Genomic DNA, 13,849 nt, shown 5'->3' on the forward strand with positions numbered 1-13,849 from the left:
ACAGAGCGAGACTCTATCTCAAAATAAATAAATAAACAAAGAAATAAATAAAGCCTATTTTATAAAAAAGAAAAATTCAGCCGGGCACGGTGGCTCACGCCTGTAATCCCAGCACTTTTTTGGGAGGCCGAGGTGGGTGGATCATGAGGTCAGGAGATCCAGACCATCCTGACTAACATGAGTGAAAGAATGGAGTGGTATATAATGTAGCAGAGTTGATAATTTAAGGCTAATTCACTATATATCTCCAAGCAAATAGATTTGTAATGCTTTTCCTGCCTAAAATCTGTACAGCTGATTCACAAATACTTGGTTGACAGGTTTTATATATCAGTGTGGCTCATCAGCTTGTATGTTGTTGGGGCCAGAATCTATACTTACACTTCATTCAAATTTGATTTTACAGAAGAGTTGTGGTTTTTATTTTTCCTTTCATGAAGAGGGCTGTGAAATTATCAACTATAACTCTAAATCTCATTTAATTCCTCCCATTAGGATTCAAGATGGATTGGCATCAAAGTTCACTTCTTTAACAAAAGTGCTTTATGACCTTAATAAAATATTAGAGAATGGTAGGATCCATGGAAGCCCTTTACAAAAACTTGTGATAGAAAGTTTTGATGATGAGCAGACTTTGCAACAACTGGAATTGCAAAATGACCCAATTTTACAAAGCTTCCAGAATGCAGTTAGTGAAACAAAGATGAAGATATCAGTATCCCAGAGAGTGAAGAACAGGAGCATGAAGAGGATGGTTCAGAGACAGAGGCTGATGGCCAGGAGGACCTAGAAGATTTAGAGGAGGAGCAGGACGTGTCAGATATGGGTGGTGACAATCCTGAAGTGAGTGAGAGAGCTAAACTCAAGCAAATTCGATCTGACGAAAAGCCCAGTTCTCAGTGATGAGGATTCTGACCTTGACTTTCATATCAACAAATTGGAACAGCAGAGCAAGGTGCGAAACAAAGGACACAGGAAACCAAGAGAAAAGTCCATAGTAGACGAGAAATTCTTCCAACTCTCTGAAATGGAGGCCTATTTAGAAAACAGAAAAAGAAGAGGAACGAAAAGATGGTAATGATGATGACGTGGAAGATACTGATTTTTTTTAAGATATTGATTCTGATGAAGATCAAGGGGGACTGTTTGGAAGTAAAAAACTTCAGGTAAAGTTTTGAGCGAGGAGAGAGCACTTTCCTCCTCCTCAAATTAGCTTTTGTTCTGTTTGTCTAGGACAGATGTAATTGTAGTTAGAAGATTTGGATCTAAGAAATATTGTGCTCTATCTTATCAGTTATAAATGAATCTGTACTTCCATTCAGTTTCTGTTCCGGTTGTTCTTATAATAGTTTTATGGTAGTGTTTTTAGTTGCTGATTTCACCTAATAACTATTTTTGGCTTGTAGTGTTATTAAGTTAGAAAGTAACGTAGACATACAGTATACACACAAATATATATGTGTGTGCTAACGATGTATTTTTCTCTTCCTAATTAATAGTTTTAAAAATCTTTTTATTTTAGTCAGGTAAAAGTTCCAGAAATGTGAAGGACAAAGACTTTTTTTGATCCAGTTGAAAGTGATGAAGACATAGCAAGAGATCATGATGATGATCTGGGTTCAAACAAGTGGATGAAATTGCTGAAGAAGCAGCAGAAGAACTAAGCATTTCTGAAATGTGAGTATTTGAACCATCCTTTACGTTGTGAGCTGGAATTGTCCAATCATGTATTGGTACTTGTGGTTTTCACATATGTTTGTTTTAAGAAGTTAGATTCTCTCCTATCAGATATTCTTAAGATAGCCAGAGGAAAGTCTGTGTATTTAAAGGGACATTAGAGATCATTTAATGAAGAAAAATATTACTGGCAATAGCAATCAAACCTTTCTGACCAGGAACTTTGATTTGGTTTTGTGCCCCAAAAATCCTGTTATTTCTGTGAGATTGAACAATTTATTTTCTATATATTGGATACTTTTTGTTCTGTTTCTTACATAGCATTTCACTTAAATGATACCTTCTGTTCCTTAATACCTGAATGATTTTGGAACTTCTGAGTATTTGGTTGCATTAGGCATATAAAAGAAGAACTTTATTAAGGGAAAATATGTTTCCTTTTGTTTTTCTAATGGAAAGCAGTATATTTCTTTTTATAAGAATTTTGTAGTGTAGGGATGAAGATGATGACCTGGAAGAAAGTGAAGACAGTAAACAATGTAAAGAAAGCTTGAGAAGAATGACCTTCACTTTGCCGGATGATGAGGCAATTGAAGATGCAGGTGTTTCAAATGTAATGACAAATTCTGATGAAGTTAAATCCTCTTTTAAAAAAAGACAGGAAAAGGTAATTAGGAATTTAAGGAATTTTTAATATGCTTGACATGATTGTGGAACTCACAGACTACTAACAAATCTTCCCTATTTTTCTTTTTTTTTTTCTTGAGATAGAGTCTTGCTCTGTCACCCAGGCTGGAGTGCAATGGCGTGATCTCAGCTCACTGCAGCCTCCACCTCCCGGGTTCAAGTGATTCTGCCTCAGCCTCCTGAGTAGCTGAGATTAGAGGTGCATGACACCATGCCTGGCTAATTTTTGTATTTTTAGAAGACACGGGGTTTCACCGTGTTGGCCAGGCTGGTCTCGAACTCCTGACCTCAGGTGATCCTCCTGCCTCAGCCTCCCAAAGTGCTGAGGTTACAGGCATGAGCCACTGTGCCCTAGCCTTCCTATTTTTCTTGTTGTAACTATTAACCATCCTTTGCAAACAAATATCTTGGCCAGGTGCAGTGGCTTATGCCTGTAATCCTAAAACTTTGGTTGTCTGATGCAGGAGGATCGCTTGAGCTCAGGAGTTCAAGATCAGCCTGGGTGACATAGTGAGATCTTGTCTCTTCAAAAAATACAAAAATTAGTGGGGGCATAGTGGTGTATGCTCGTAGTCCAGCTACTCAGGTGGCTGAGGCAGGAGGATCACTTGAGCCCAGGAGGTCGATGCTGCAGTGAGCTATGATCACATCACTGCTCTCCAGCCTGGGCGGTGGAGCAAGATCCTGCCTTCAAACAAACAAACAAAACCAAAAATCTTGCTGCCACTCTCTAAAGCAAAAGCACACTATATGGAGATGCCATATGGAAAGCATCTGATTTGCAAAAATCAGTGCCTGCATTACCCAGCCTATAGCTTTCAATTTGGGGCCTGTGTGTAAAATGGTTGTTTCTTTTCTCTCTCCCTTACGTCTTTATATGCATAGCATGTCTCTCCTGACAAAGCTGTCCCAACAGCCTCTTCTTGTAACTGTTTTGACTGCTCCGGAGGATGCCACCTATGTCTTTAAGGTGCTCCACAGATTTTGGTGAGTGCCAAATAGCCGTAATTTTAATTAATACCATGACAAAGATATCTTCCAAAGTATGTCATGATTTCAGACAAGTGAAATTTCATTTAATTTTAGTAGATGTAGTCTGGCTCCAATAATTGGGCTATATTATTTATCCAATCTTCAAATTTTATTATAAAAATGAGAATAGTGCCAGGTACAGTAGCTCACACTTGTAATCCCAGCACTTTGGGAGGCTCAGGAGGGAGGATTGCTTGAGCCCAGGAGTTCGAGACCAGCCTGGGCAACATGTTGAAACGCCATCTCCACTAAAAATATAAAAAATTAGCTGGGTGTGGTAGCGTGAGCCTATAGTCTCTGCTACTCAAGAGGCTGATCGGGGATGATCGCTTGAGTCCAGGAGTTCAAGGCTGCAGTGAGCTATGATTGGACTATGGCACTCCAGCCTGGGCAACAGAGCTGCAGAATAGGCAAATAAATGATACCAAGACTATCAAAAGAATTATTTTTAAAATCTGTGAATCTAAATTAAATTCATCATTGTCAGATTGTCCCCAGAAGATAAATTCTAAAGGGAAAAAACAAAACATAAAATATCAATGAGTTAATGTCCTCCTGTCCCGCTCCTCCCACCCTCCCCCAACAAGAAAGAAAAAAAGGTTTGGTTTTGCTTTGAAATTATATCAGACCTTCAAGTAAAATTTTCAATAAATCACAAATAATTTATTGAAATTTCCACATATAAAGAATAAAGTAGAACTTTCAAACTTTTTTCTTTTGAAACTGTTCGAACATGAAAACCCAAACCTGACAAAGGTACCTGACAAAGGTAGCATTAAAACACACACACTCTCTCATTCATGGCTAGTGATGCAAACATAGCACAGTGGGAAAATTATGCCACACAATCACATGAAGCTTATTCCCTTGACTCACTACTAGAAGATCTGGTATGATTCCTGGTTGCAAGACGTTAAGAAGAAAATACACGGTTCCCTCCATATATGTTAGAAAGACATTTGATAAAATTCAATATTTATTTCTAATTTTTTTTACTCCTAGTGGATTATAAATACATCTAGCCAAAAGCTGCCATCATGCATGATGGGTGAAACTGTAGAAACATCCCTTTAAGATCAGGAATAAGACGAAATGTCCAGTATTGCAGTTATCGCTGTTAATTAACACTAACAGTTAATAACCACATAGGCCAGTGCAACTACAAAAGATAAAGAGAAGGGATTAGGAAAACTGCCAGGAGCAGTGGTTCTCACCTGCAATCCCAGCACTTTGGGAGCTCAGGAGCTCCCAGCACTTGAGCTCAGGAGTTTGAGACCAGCCTGGGCAACATAGTGAGACCTCATCTCTGCAAAAAATACAAAATTAGCTGGGTGTGGTTACATGCACCTGTGGTCCCAGCTACTTGGGAGACTGAGGTAAAAGGACTGCTTGAGCCTGGGAGGCGGAGGTTGCAATGAGCTGAGATCATGCAACTGTACTCCAGAGCAAGACTCTGTCTCAAAAAAAAAAAAAAAAAAAAAAGATTAGGGATACTAAAACGAAAACATTAGTGTTTGGAGAGAAAACCGAATGGATAAATGGAATCAATATTAGGAAAATAAGAGAATTCTGTAAGGTAGCTGAAAAAGCTAACATTTTATACACTGAAGTCATAATTGTTCATAACTTTTAGAAGTTAGAGATAATAAGAATTTGAGTTTAGAGTCAAAAGGGTCAGGCTCCAACAAATACTAATATCCTAATCAAAGAATTACTTGGCCAGGTGCGGCGGCTCATGCCTGTAATCCCAGCACTTTGGGAGGCCGAGGCGGACACTTCACGAGGTCAGGAGATCGAGACCATCCTGGCTAACACGGTGAAACCCCGTCTCTTCTGAAAATAGAAAAAATTAGCCGGGCGAGGTGGCGGGTGCCTGTAGTCCCAGCTACTCGGGAGGCTGAGGCAGGAGAATGGTGTGAACCCGGGAGGTGGAGCTTTCAGTGAGCCGAAATCACGCCACTGCACTCCAGCCTGGGCAACAGAGCGAGAGACTTTGTCTCGAAAAGAAAAAAAAGAATTATTTAACTTAACTTTAGGGTGCTCTAATAATCAAAATTGATAGTGGCTTGTGAACAGATAGATCACTTGAATAGAATAGAGCCCAGAAATAAACCCAAATGCTTCTGGGGGAGTTTAGTATATTATAAACATGGCATTTCAAATCAATGAGGAAAAGAAATCATTTGCAGCTCACCCCACCATAGGCAGCAGGAATAGGAAGTCATTGGCAGAATAAAAAGATGGTAAGGACAGAATTGTAGAACAGTACATTTCTTGCTTCCCCACTTTTCAAAGTATTTTTTGCTTTTACACAAGTATAAGTGTAATTTTATTTTCTCAATGTATACTAATTCTTTTGTCTCTTTCTTAGATGAATGAAAAAAATTACACCTTTAGAAAAAGAGTTGTTAGAAAAAAGCCTTGGTTGCGTCTGGAGGAAGTGACAGCACAGAAGAGACCAGAGAATAGCCTGCTGGAGGAGACCCTGCACTTTGACCATGCTGTCCGGATGGGTACGGTGCCCTCTTCTGCAAAGTTTTTCTATGGTTCCATTTTGTAGGAACATTTGGGGTGATGTTTCTTTTCCCTCAACATTTTATTTTAAAAACTTGCAAACACAGAAAAGTTGATAAAATAATACAGTGAACATCAGTATGCTATTCAACTGGATTCACCAATTAACATTTTATCATATTTGTTTTCTCTCCCCTGCATATGGAAGATTGTATATGTGCCCTTTATCCCCCTGAATCATTTCAAAGTAAGTTGCCAGTATCAGCATTTCAGTGTTAAGTACTTTCGCAGATATCTTCTAGGAACCAGGACGTTCTCCTATATAATCACAATACCATTAATCCCACCCCCAAAATTTAACATCAATACACTAATGATACCTACTGTATAGATTATAATCAGCTTTGTTGCAGTGATCTGTTTAGAAGGCTTGCACCCTGTCACCATCCACTGATTAAATTTTGAACTCTAACTTGAAACCCTGCTCATCTCATTGCCTTCTTTCTTATATCCATTAAGTCAAAAAGAGCTCTCATTTTATTTCAACAGAAAAGAGAATGGAAAAGAGGGGAAGGTACCTGGGATAAAGTATGAGCACTTACTGACATATGTATTCTAGTTCTGTAGTTTTCAAACTTCAGGGAGCATCTCAAGGCTTATTAAAGGACAGACAGCTGTCCCTCTTCCCCACTTTCTGATTCAGGAGGTGTGGGGCTGGCCCAGGAATTTGCATGTCTAACAAGTTCCCACATGTTTCTGATGCTGAGGGTCTAAGGACTACAATGGGAGAATCAGTGGTTTATTGGATATCTACCTAAAGAATACTTGTTGTATTTCCTTTAGTGCCTGTGATTACAGAGGAAATACCTTTCAACTGGAAGATATCATTAAACAGAGGAAAAGAGATCAGGTCAGTAAGAATTAAATTTAACTTAATTGAAATGTCACTGAAATTTTTAGAAATAATATGACAGGCCAGGCACAGTGGCTCATGCCTGTAATCCCAGCACGTTGGGAGGCCAAGGCGGACAGATCTCTTGAGGTCAAGAGTTTGAGACCAGGCTGTCCAAGATGGTAAACCCCCCTCTGTACTAAAAATACAAAAATTAGCTGGGCATGGTAGTGCATGCCTGTAGTCCCAGCTACTTGGGAGGCTGAGGCAGGGGAATTGCTTGAACTCGGGAGATGGAGGTTGCAGTGAGCTGAGATGTGCCACTGCACTCTGAGACTCTATCTCAAAATAAATAAATAAATAAATAAATAAAATAAAAATAAAAAATAAAGGGAAGATGGGGCAGCTTTGTGTAGTGCACTTCCCGAAAATGGGCTGATTTCCCTCAAGAGGCAGGGATTGAAGCTCTCTAGCCTACATGGGATACATACAAGAGAAAAAAGAAGAAAAAGAAAAGAAATGTAAACATAAATAAATGAAAATAACACTTCTCCCTGATTATAAAGGAAATCACATTCTTTTTGTAATAATTTGGATGACAAAATATAAAGAAAAATCTTTAATTTTGCCACTCAAAACATTCTGGTTTGTTGCTTTTTACACTTTTTATGCATATAAACATATTTAAAAGTAGAATCTGCCATGTTGAGACTGTGAGGTTGAAGCCTTCGGGAAAGAACATCAAGATGAATGGAGTCTGAGTTCCTGACAACATGGAGCATCATGCCAGCCATGAACCACTTCTGAGACATCCCTATGAGACAAAAATAGACTTCCATGTTCTTTAATTTATCATTTTGGAGGGTTTTCTGTTATTGCTGCAAAACCTAATCTTAACTAATACAGACATTGAATCTGAAATTCCCAGGAAAATCCCTGTAAACGTGTTGCTTGCCACGAATAACTGGCCTCTACCAGTATCACATTCCAGATGAGCAGAACAGGGAAAGGATTGGAAGACAAGAGAGGGGAGCAACACACCTCGCTCTCTCCTGCTATTGGCTGTGCCTGGCTGCAAGCTAGAAATGCTGGGTCCATTGCAAATGGCCACACATCTGAGGCCCTACCACCATGGGAACAGCCACTGGGAGATAACTAGCAGCTTTTACCATTTGTCATTTAATTATTTTAAAGTTAGAAACTTTTTCTTTTTGAATGTCTGAAAGAGAATGGCCTGAGAAATATTTTGGAAAAGTTAAATAAAGCTGATTTGTGACTGTTAAAAAAAAAAGTACAATCATAGTAAATGGGCTTTTGTCACTTATTATATTTTAAACATGTTTCTAGGGCAGAAGTATATCCTGGCATCATCATTTTTAATAGCTGGATTATGTTAAGTGAATCATTGCCACCCCAGAGGTGAATTTCCTTCTATATACATTTTAATGGACTCCAGTAAGGATTTTTGCACTGAATTCATAGAAGTAGAATTTCTAGAGGAAAATAATGTAAAACAGTTTTAGGATTTTTAAAAGAAATGTTCAAATCATCCTATAGGAAAATTGGTTGAGTTTATGCTCCCACCAACAGGGACAGAGCTCCAGGTTCCCCCTTCCATTTGTCATCTTTGCTGGTCTTTAAGCAGAAAATCTCATTGTTTTCATTACATTTCTTTGATTTCTAGTGCTTTTGAATCTTTTTCATATGCTCATTGGCCATTTTTATTCTTGTGGGAAGTGCTGGTTTCTCCATTGCCCATTTTCTGCTGGAAATCATTCATTTTTTTTATGAGTAATTTTAAATTTTTCTTTTTAGGCTAAGGATAAGTCAGGATCAGTCAGTTCAAGACTAGACTGATCAACATGGAGAAACCCCATCTCTACTAAAAATACAAAATTAGCCGGGTGTGGTGGCACATGCCTATAATCCCAGCTACTCAGGACTCTGAGGCAGGAGAATTGCTTGAATCCAGGAGGTGGAGGTTGTGGTGAGCCGAGATTGCACCATTGCACTCCAGCCAGGGCAACAAGAGCAAAACTCTGCAAGAAAGAAAAAGCAAGAAAGCAAGAAAGCAAGGAAAGCAAGAAAGCAAGAAAGAAAGGGAAGCAAGGGAGAAAGGAAATAAAGGAAATAAAGGAAGAAAGAAAGAAAGAAAGAAAAAGAAAACAAAGAAAAAAACAAATGAGACCATGGGCTTGGAAATGCCTTGAGAACATGTCAGGTGTGATTGAGAGTGAGGGAGTGTTACTGTGGAGTATCAGTGTAGCTGTTGTTCCTGGTCGTCCAGCTACTCCTCTGCCTGCTCTATCCTGACTTAACCTTTCTCTATTTGCAGTACATCGAGAAATTAACAAAGGAGAGGGACGCTCTGAGTCTGGAACTGTACAGGAACACATAGGATGGGGGAAGGTGGAACGGGAGGTCTGGGGGCCCTTAGAGTGGGTGGTGTGCTGGGAGGTGGGGGGTACAGGTGAGCATGGTGAGAGGCTTCTACAGGTTTTCATGTGTGCACAGGGAAGCTCTAGTGCCGGCTGTGCCACTGACTCATGGGGAAGCCTCAGGCAACTCATGTCTTCTCTCTGGCCTGCCACCTGTGACTTTTAATTCCTGGGGTCCCTTCCAATGCCACCGTTCTGTGGTTGTGGGGTGAAAGTAGAGGGTTGATCACCAAAGCGGTCCTTTCTATTCTTCGTTTATTCCTTTCTCTACTGCCTCTGGCCACAGCATAACCGATGAGGAGTTGAAGGAGAAAAATGCCTAACTACAAGAAAAACTTCGACTTGTAGAATCTGAAAAGTCTGAGATCCAGCTCAATGTAAAGGACCTTAAAAGGAAGCTGGAGAGGGCCCAGCTCCTGCTGCCACAGGCGAGCAGCTACAGCCCCAGGGGTTGTGGGAGCCCCATCCGGCTGGGGCCATGGTCTAGGGATCATGTAGGCTGTGGGGAGGCTCCAGCCAAGAGCTGGAAAATTTGGGCCCTTGTTCTGGTCCTGCCATAGAATCCTCTGGAGTGTGCTAAAAATATACAAATTGGGGCCCTGCCTGGGGAATCAGAATCTCAGAGTTTGGGCTTAAAAAAATATTTTTTAAAGGATCATAGATGAAAACCATTATTTTATAGATTACATTTATATGGCTAGCTCATGAGTCTGTTTCCTTCTGAGGTTTGAACCAACACTTTCACTATTCCAGCAGCAGCTGCAGGTGGAGGCTGACCACCTGGGTAAGGAGCTACAGAGTGTGTCAGCAAAGCTCCAAGCCCAGGTGGAAGAGAACGAGTTGTGGAACCTCCTGAACCAGCAACAAGAGGAGAAGATGTGGAGGCAGGAGGAGAAGATGCATGAGCAGGAAGAGAAGATATGGGAGCAGGAGGACAAGATGTGGAGGCAGGAGGAGAAGATACGGGAGCAGGAAGAGAAGATACGGGAGCAGGAGAAGATACGGGAGCAGGAGGAGAAGATGTGGAGGCAGGAGGAGAAGATACGGGAGCAGGATGAGAAGATACGGGAGCAGGATGAGAAGATACAGGAGGAGGAAGAGAAGATATGGGAGCAGGAGGAGAAGATACGGGAGCAGGAGGAGAAGAGGCAGGAGAAGATGTGGAGGCAGGAGAAGAAGATGCGCGAGCAGGATGAGAAGATATGGGAGCAGGAGGAGGAGATGTGGAGGCAGGAGGAGAAGAGGCAGGAGAAGATGTGGAGGCAGGAGAAGAAGATGCGCGAGCAGGATGAGAAGATATGGGAGCAGGAGGAGGAGATGTGGAGGCAGGAGGAGAAGATGCATGAGCAGGAAGAGAAGATATGGGAGCAGGAGGACAAGATGTGGAGGCAGGAGGAGAAGATACGGGAGCAGGAAGAGAAGATACGGGAGCAGGAGGAGAAGATGTGGAGGCAGGAGGAGAAGATACGGGAGCAGGATGAGAAGATACAGGAGCGGGAGGAGGAGATGTGGAGGCAGGAGGAGAAGATACGGGAGCAGGAGGAGAAGAGGCAGGAGAAGATGTGGAGGCAGGAGAAGAAGATGCGTGAGCAGGATGAGAAGATATGGGAGCAGGAGGAGGAGATGTGGAGGCAGGAGAAGATACGGGAGCTGGAGGAGATGATGCAAGATCAGGAGGAGAAGCTGCGGGAGGTGGAGGAGAAAATGCAGGAGGAGGAGGAAAAGATGCAGGAGCAGGAGGAGAAGATATGGAGGCAGGAGGAGAAGATCCAGGAGCAGGAGGAGAAGATGTGGAGGCAGGAGGAGAAGCTGCGCAAGCAGGAAGAGAAGATATGGGAGCAGGAGGAGAAGATGTGGAGGCAGGAGGAGAAGATGTGGGAGAAGTAGGAGATGGTGCGGGAGCAGGAAGAGAAGATGGGGGAGCAGGAGGAGAAGATGTGGGAACAGGAGGAGAAGATGCAGGAACAGGAGGAGAAGATGCGGCGGCAGGAGGAGAAGATGCGGGAGCAGGAAGTGAGGCTGCAGCAGCAGGAGAAGATGCAGGAACAGGAGGTGAGGCTGCAGGAGCTGGAGGAGAGGCTGGGGAAGCTGGGACAGAAGGCCGAGCTCTTGGGGGGAGCAGGCAGAGGTGCATGCAAACCCTGGAGATCATACAGAACGACCTCACCACAACTTAGCAGATGGTGGTTGGCTCCCTCTGCTTTTCCACCAGTCTGCGGCCTACAGTTTAAATGGTGGGAAGAAGGGTGTGAGATTTGAGGCTGGGGAGGGAGGCATGGGCCTCTAGGCAAGGGAGGCAGTCACTTAGGCCTGGAGGAAGGGGCCAGGGCCAGGGGCCTGAGCAGGCGACAGAGCCCCGCAGTGCCTTTGCCACCCTGTTTATGGGCCCAGAATCTGGAAGCCAGCGACTACCTACCCTGACGCCTATCCTGCAGGTGGAGCTGAAGAGCCAAGAGGCTCAGAGTCTGCGCAGCAGCAAGACCATTACCTGGGTCACCTGCAGCAGTACGTGGCCGCCTATCAGCAGCTGGCCTCTGGGAAGGAGGCACTGCCCAGCTGCAGCAGCAGGAAGCTCAGGGCGAAGTGGTGGCCGAGATGGCCCACTAATAGTTGCAGGAGACCCAGCTGAGGGAGTTGATGAGGGTGGGGCCCTGAGGGGGATGACCTGGCAAACTCGGTGCCTTCTCACTCTCTTTCCTGGCCCCTTAGGAGCACCTGGAAGCTGCCATCTACCAAGCAGATGACAAGAACACAAATATAATAAACATGTAAAAGCCGGCAGCAAGGCCTGGAGAAGATACGGGAGCGGGAGGAGAAGATGTGGAGGCAGGAGGAGAAGATGTGGGAGAAGTAGTAGATGATGCGGGAGCAGGAAGAGAAGATGGGGGAGCAGGAGGAGAAGATGTGGGAACAGGAGGAGAAGATGCAGGAACAGGAGGAGAAGATGCGGAGGCAGGAGGAGAAGATGCGGGAGTAGGAAGTGAGGCTGCGGCAGCAGGAGGAGAAGATGCAAGAACAGGAGGTAAGGCTGCAGGAGCTGGAGGAGAGGCTGGGGAAGCTGGGGCAGAAGGCCGAGCTCTTGGGGGGAGCTGCCATGTGACTGTTTAGAATAGAGTCTGAGCACAAACCTGAAAAAAAAAAGAGAAAATTTATTTATTTTAAATTTTGGCAAAATACTGGCCAGGCACGGTGGCTCATGCCTGTAATCCCAGCAATTTGGGAGGCCGAGGTGAATGGATGACCTGAGGTCAGGAGTTCAAGGCCAGCCTGGCCAATACAAAAATTAGCCAGGCATGGTGGCACATGCCTGTAATCCCAACTACTTGGGAGGCTGAGGCAGGAGAATCGCTTGAACCTGGGAGGCAGAGGTTGCAGTGAGCTGAGATCTTGCCACTGCACTCAAGCCTGGGTGACAGAGCGAGACTCTGTCTCAAAAAAAAAAAAAAGTTTCTTCCTTACATGTATGTTTCTATTAGTTTTTTTCTTGGTCTTTCTCATTTAGTCTGGTGGTGTCTTATGGCATTCCTAGTAAAGTTTTATCTGCCTCCAGAGAGTATTGACTTTGACTTTATGGCACACAATTGGAGTAAGGGCAGATCGCCTTCATCTAGTTTGTGACTAAGCTAGTTCAAAGCAGGTTTTAGGTTTTGTGATGGCTGGTCTATATTTTATTCATTTGGACTCCTAGGGGTGGCCCTTCCAGGGTCCCCACCAATGTCCCATCTCCTTCCTGGGACCCAAATTCTCATTAGGTCATTTCAGCCCTGTGAGAGTGCCAACATTCAGCTAGGCTCTCCAGCCCCTTAACTACCACTTCATATTCAGTTTCTTAGCCTCTTAGCCCTCTACTGTTGACCAATCACCAAATGTGGGAAAGCACTACAGACTGTCAGGATCACCTCCTAGGCCTGGTCACTCAAGTCCTGGCTGAGGTCTCCAATTACCTTCCAACAATTGTTTTTGGTGGTGGGGCACATTTTTGTCCAGTTTTTCTAACTGTTCCTATGGGGAGGCGAATCTGTAACAAGCTCCTCTACCTTTAGTGAAAGTTGAAAACCTTCATCTGTCTCTCTCTCTTTTTTTTTTTTTTTTTTTTGAGATGGAGTCTTGGTCTGTTGCCCAGGCTGTAGTGCAGTGGCGTGATCTCTGCTCACTGTAACCTCTGCCTCCTGGGTTCAAGCAATTCTCCTGCCTCAGCTTCCCGAGTAGCTGGGATTACAGGCGTGTGCCACCATGTCTGGCTAATTTTTATTTTTTTAATAGAGACAGGATTTCACCACATTTTCCAGGCTGGTCTTGAGCTCCTGACTCAGGTGAACTACCTGCCTCAGCCTCCCAAAGTGCTGGGATTACAGACGTGAGCCACTGCATCCGGCCCATCTGTCTTTTAAGAAATGTATTTAATATGAGGTATAATTTATATTCAGTGAAATGCACAGATCTGGTTTCCATTTTGATCAGTTTCAACAAATACATTACCCATGTAACCCACCTCCTTTGAAGATATAGAGTATTTCTATCATCCAGAAAGTTCTCCTATGCTTTCATCCTGTCTGGCACTCCCCCAGCAGCTGAAGAAGGTGCTGAGGACATTGGTACAGGATTCTGG

The 13,849-nt window shown here is 43.3% G+C and overlaps 1 protein-coding gene across 1 annotated transcript in view; it reads left to right on the forward strand.

Moving 5' to 3' along the window:
* The window catches only part of LOC107966661 (U3 small nucleolar ribonucleoprotein protein MPP10), a 54,601-nt gene that overhangs the window by 9,836 nt on the left and 30,916 nt on the right, over positions 1–13,849 (forward strand). The window contains 12 exon segments of the mRNA XM_063794421.1: positions 496–698; positions 701–857; positions 859–1,047; positions 1,049–1,166; positions 1,523–1,558; positions 1,560–1,626; positions 1,629–1,677; positions 2,173–2,344; positions 5,768–5,909; positions 6,678–6,820; positions 9,994–11,292; positions 11,950–12,262. Coding sequence (XP_063650491.1) covers positions 496–698; positions 701–857; positions 859–1,047; positions 1,049–1,166; positions 1,523–1,558; positions 1,560–1,626; positions 1,629–1,677; positions 2,173–2,344; positions 5,768–5,909; positions 6,678–6,820; positions 9,994–11,292; positions 11,950–12,012 — 2,638 coding nt within the window. The 3' untranslated portion in view covers positions 12,013–12,262.

Source organism: Pan troglodytes, chromosome 16 (assembly GCF_028858775.2).
Source record: "Pan troglodytes isolate AG18354 chromosome 16, NHGRI_mPanTro3-v2.0_pri, whole genome shotgun sequence".
NCBI lineage: Eukaryota > Metazoa > Chordata > Mammalia > Primates > Hominidae > Pan > Pan troglodytes.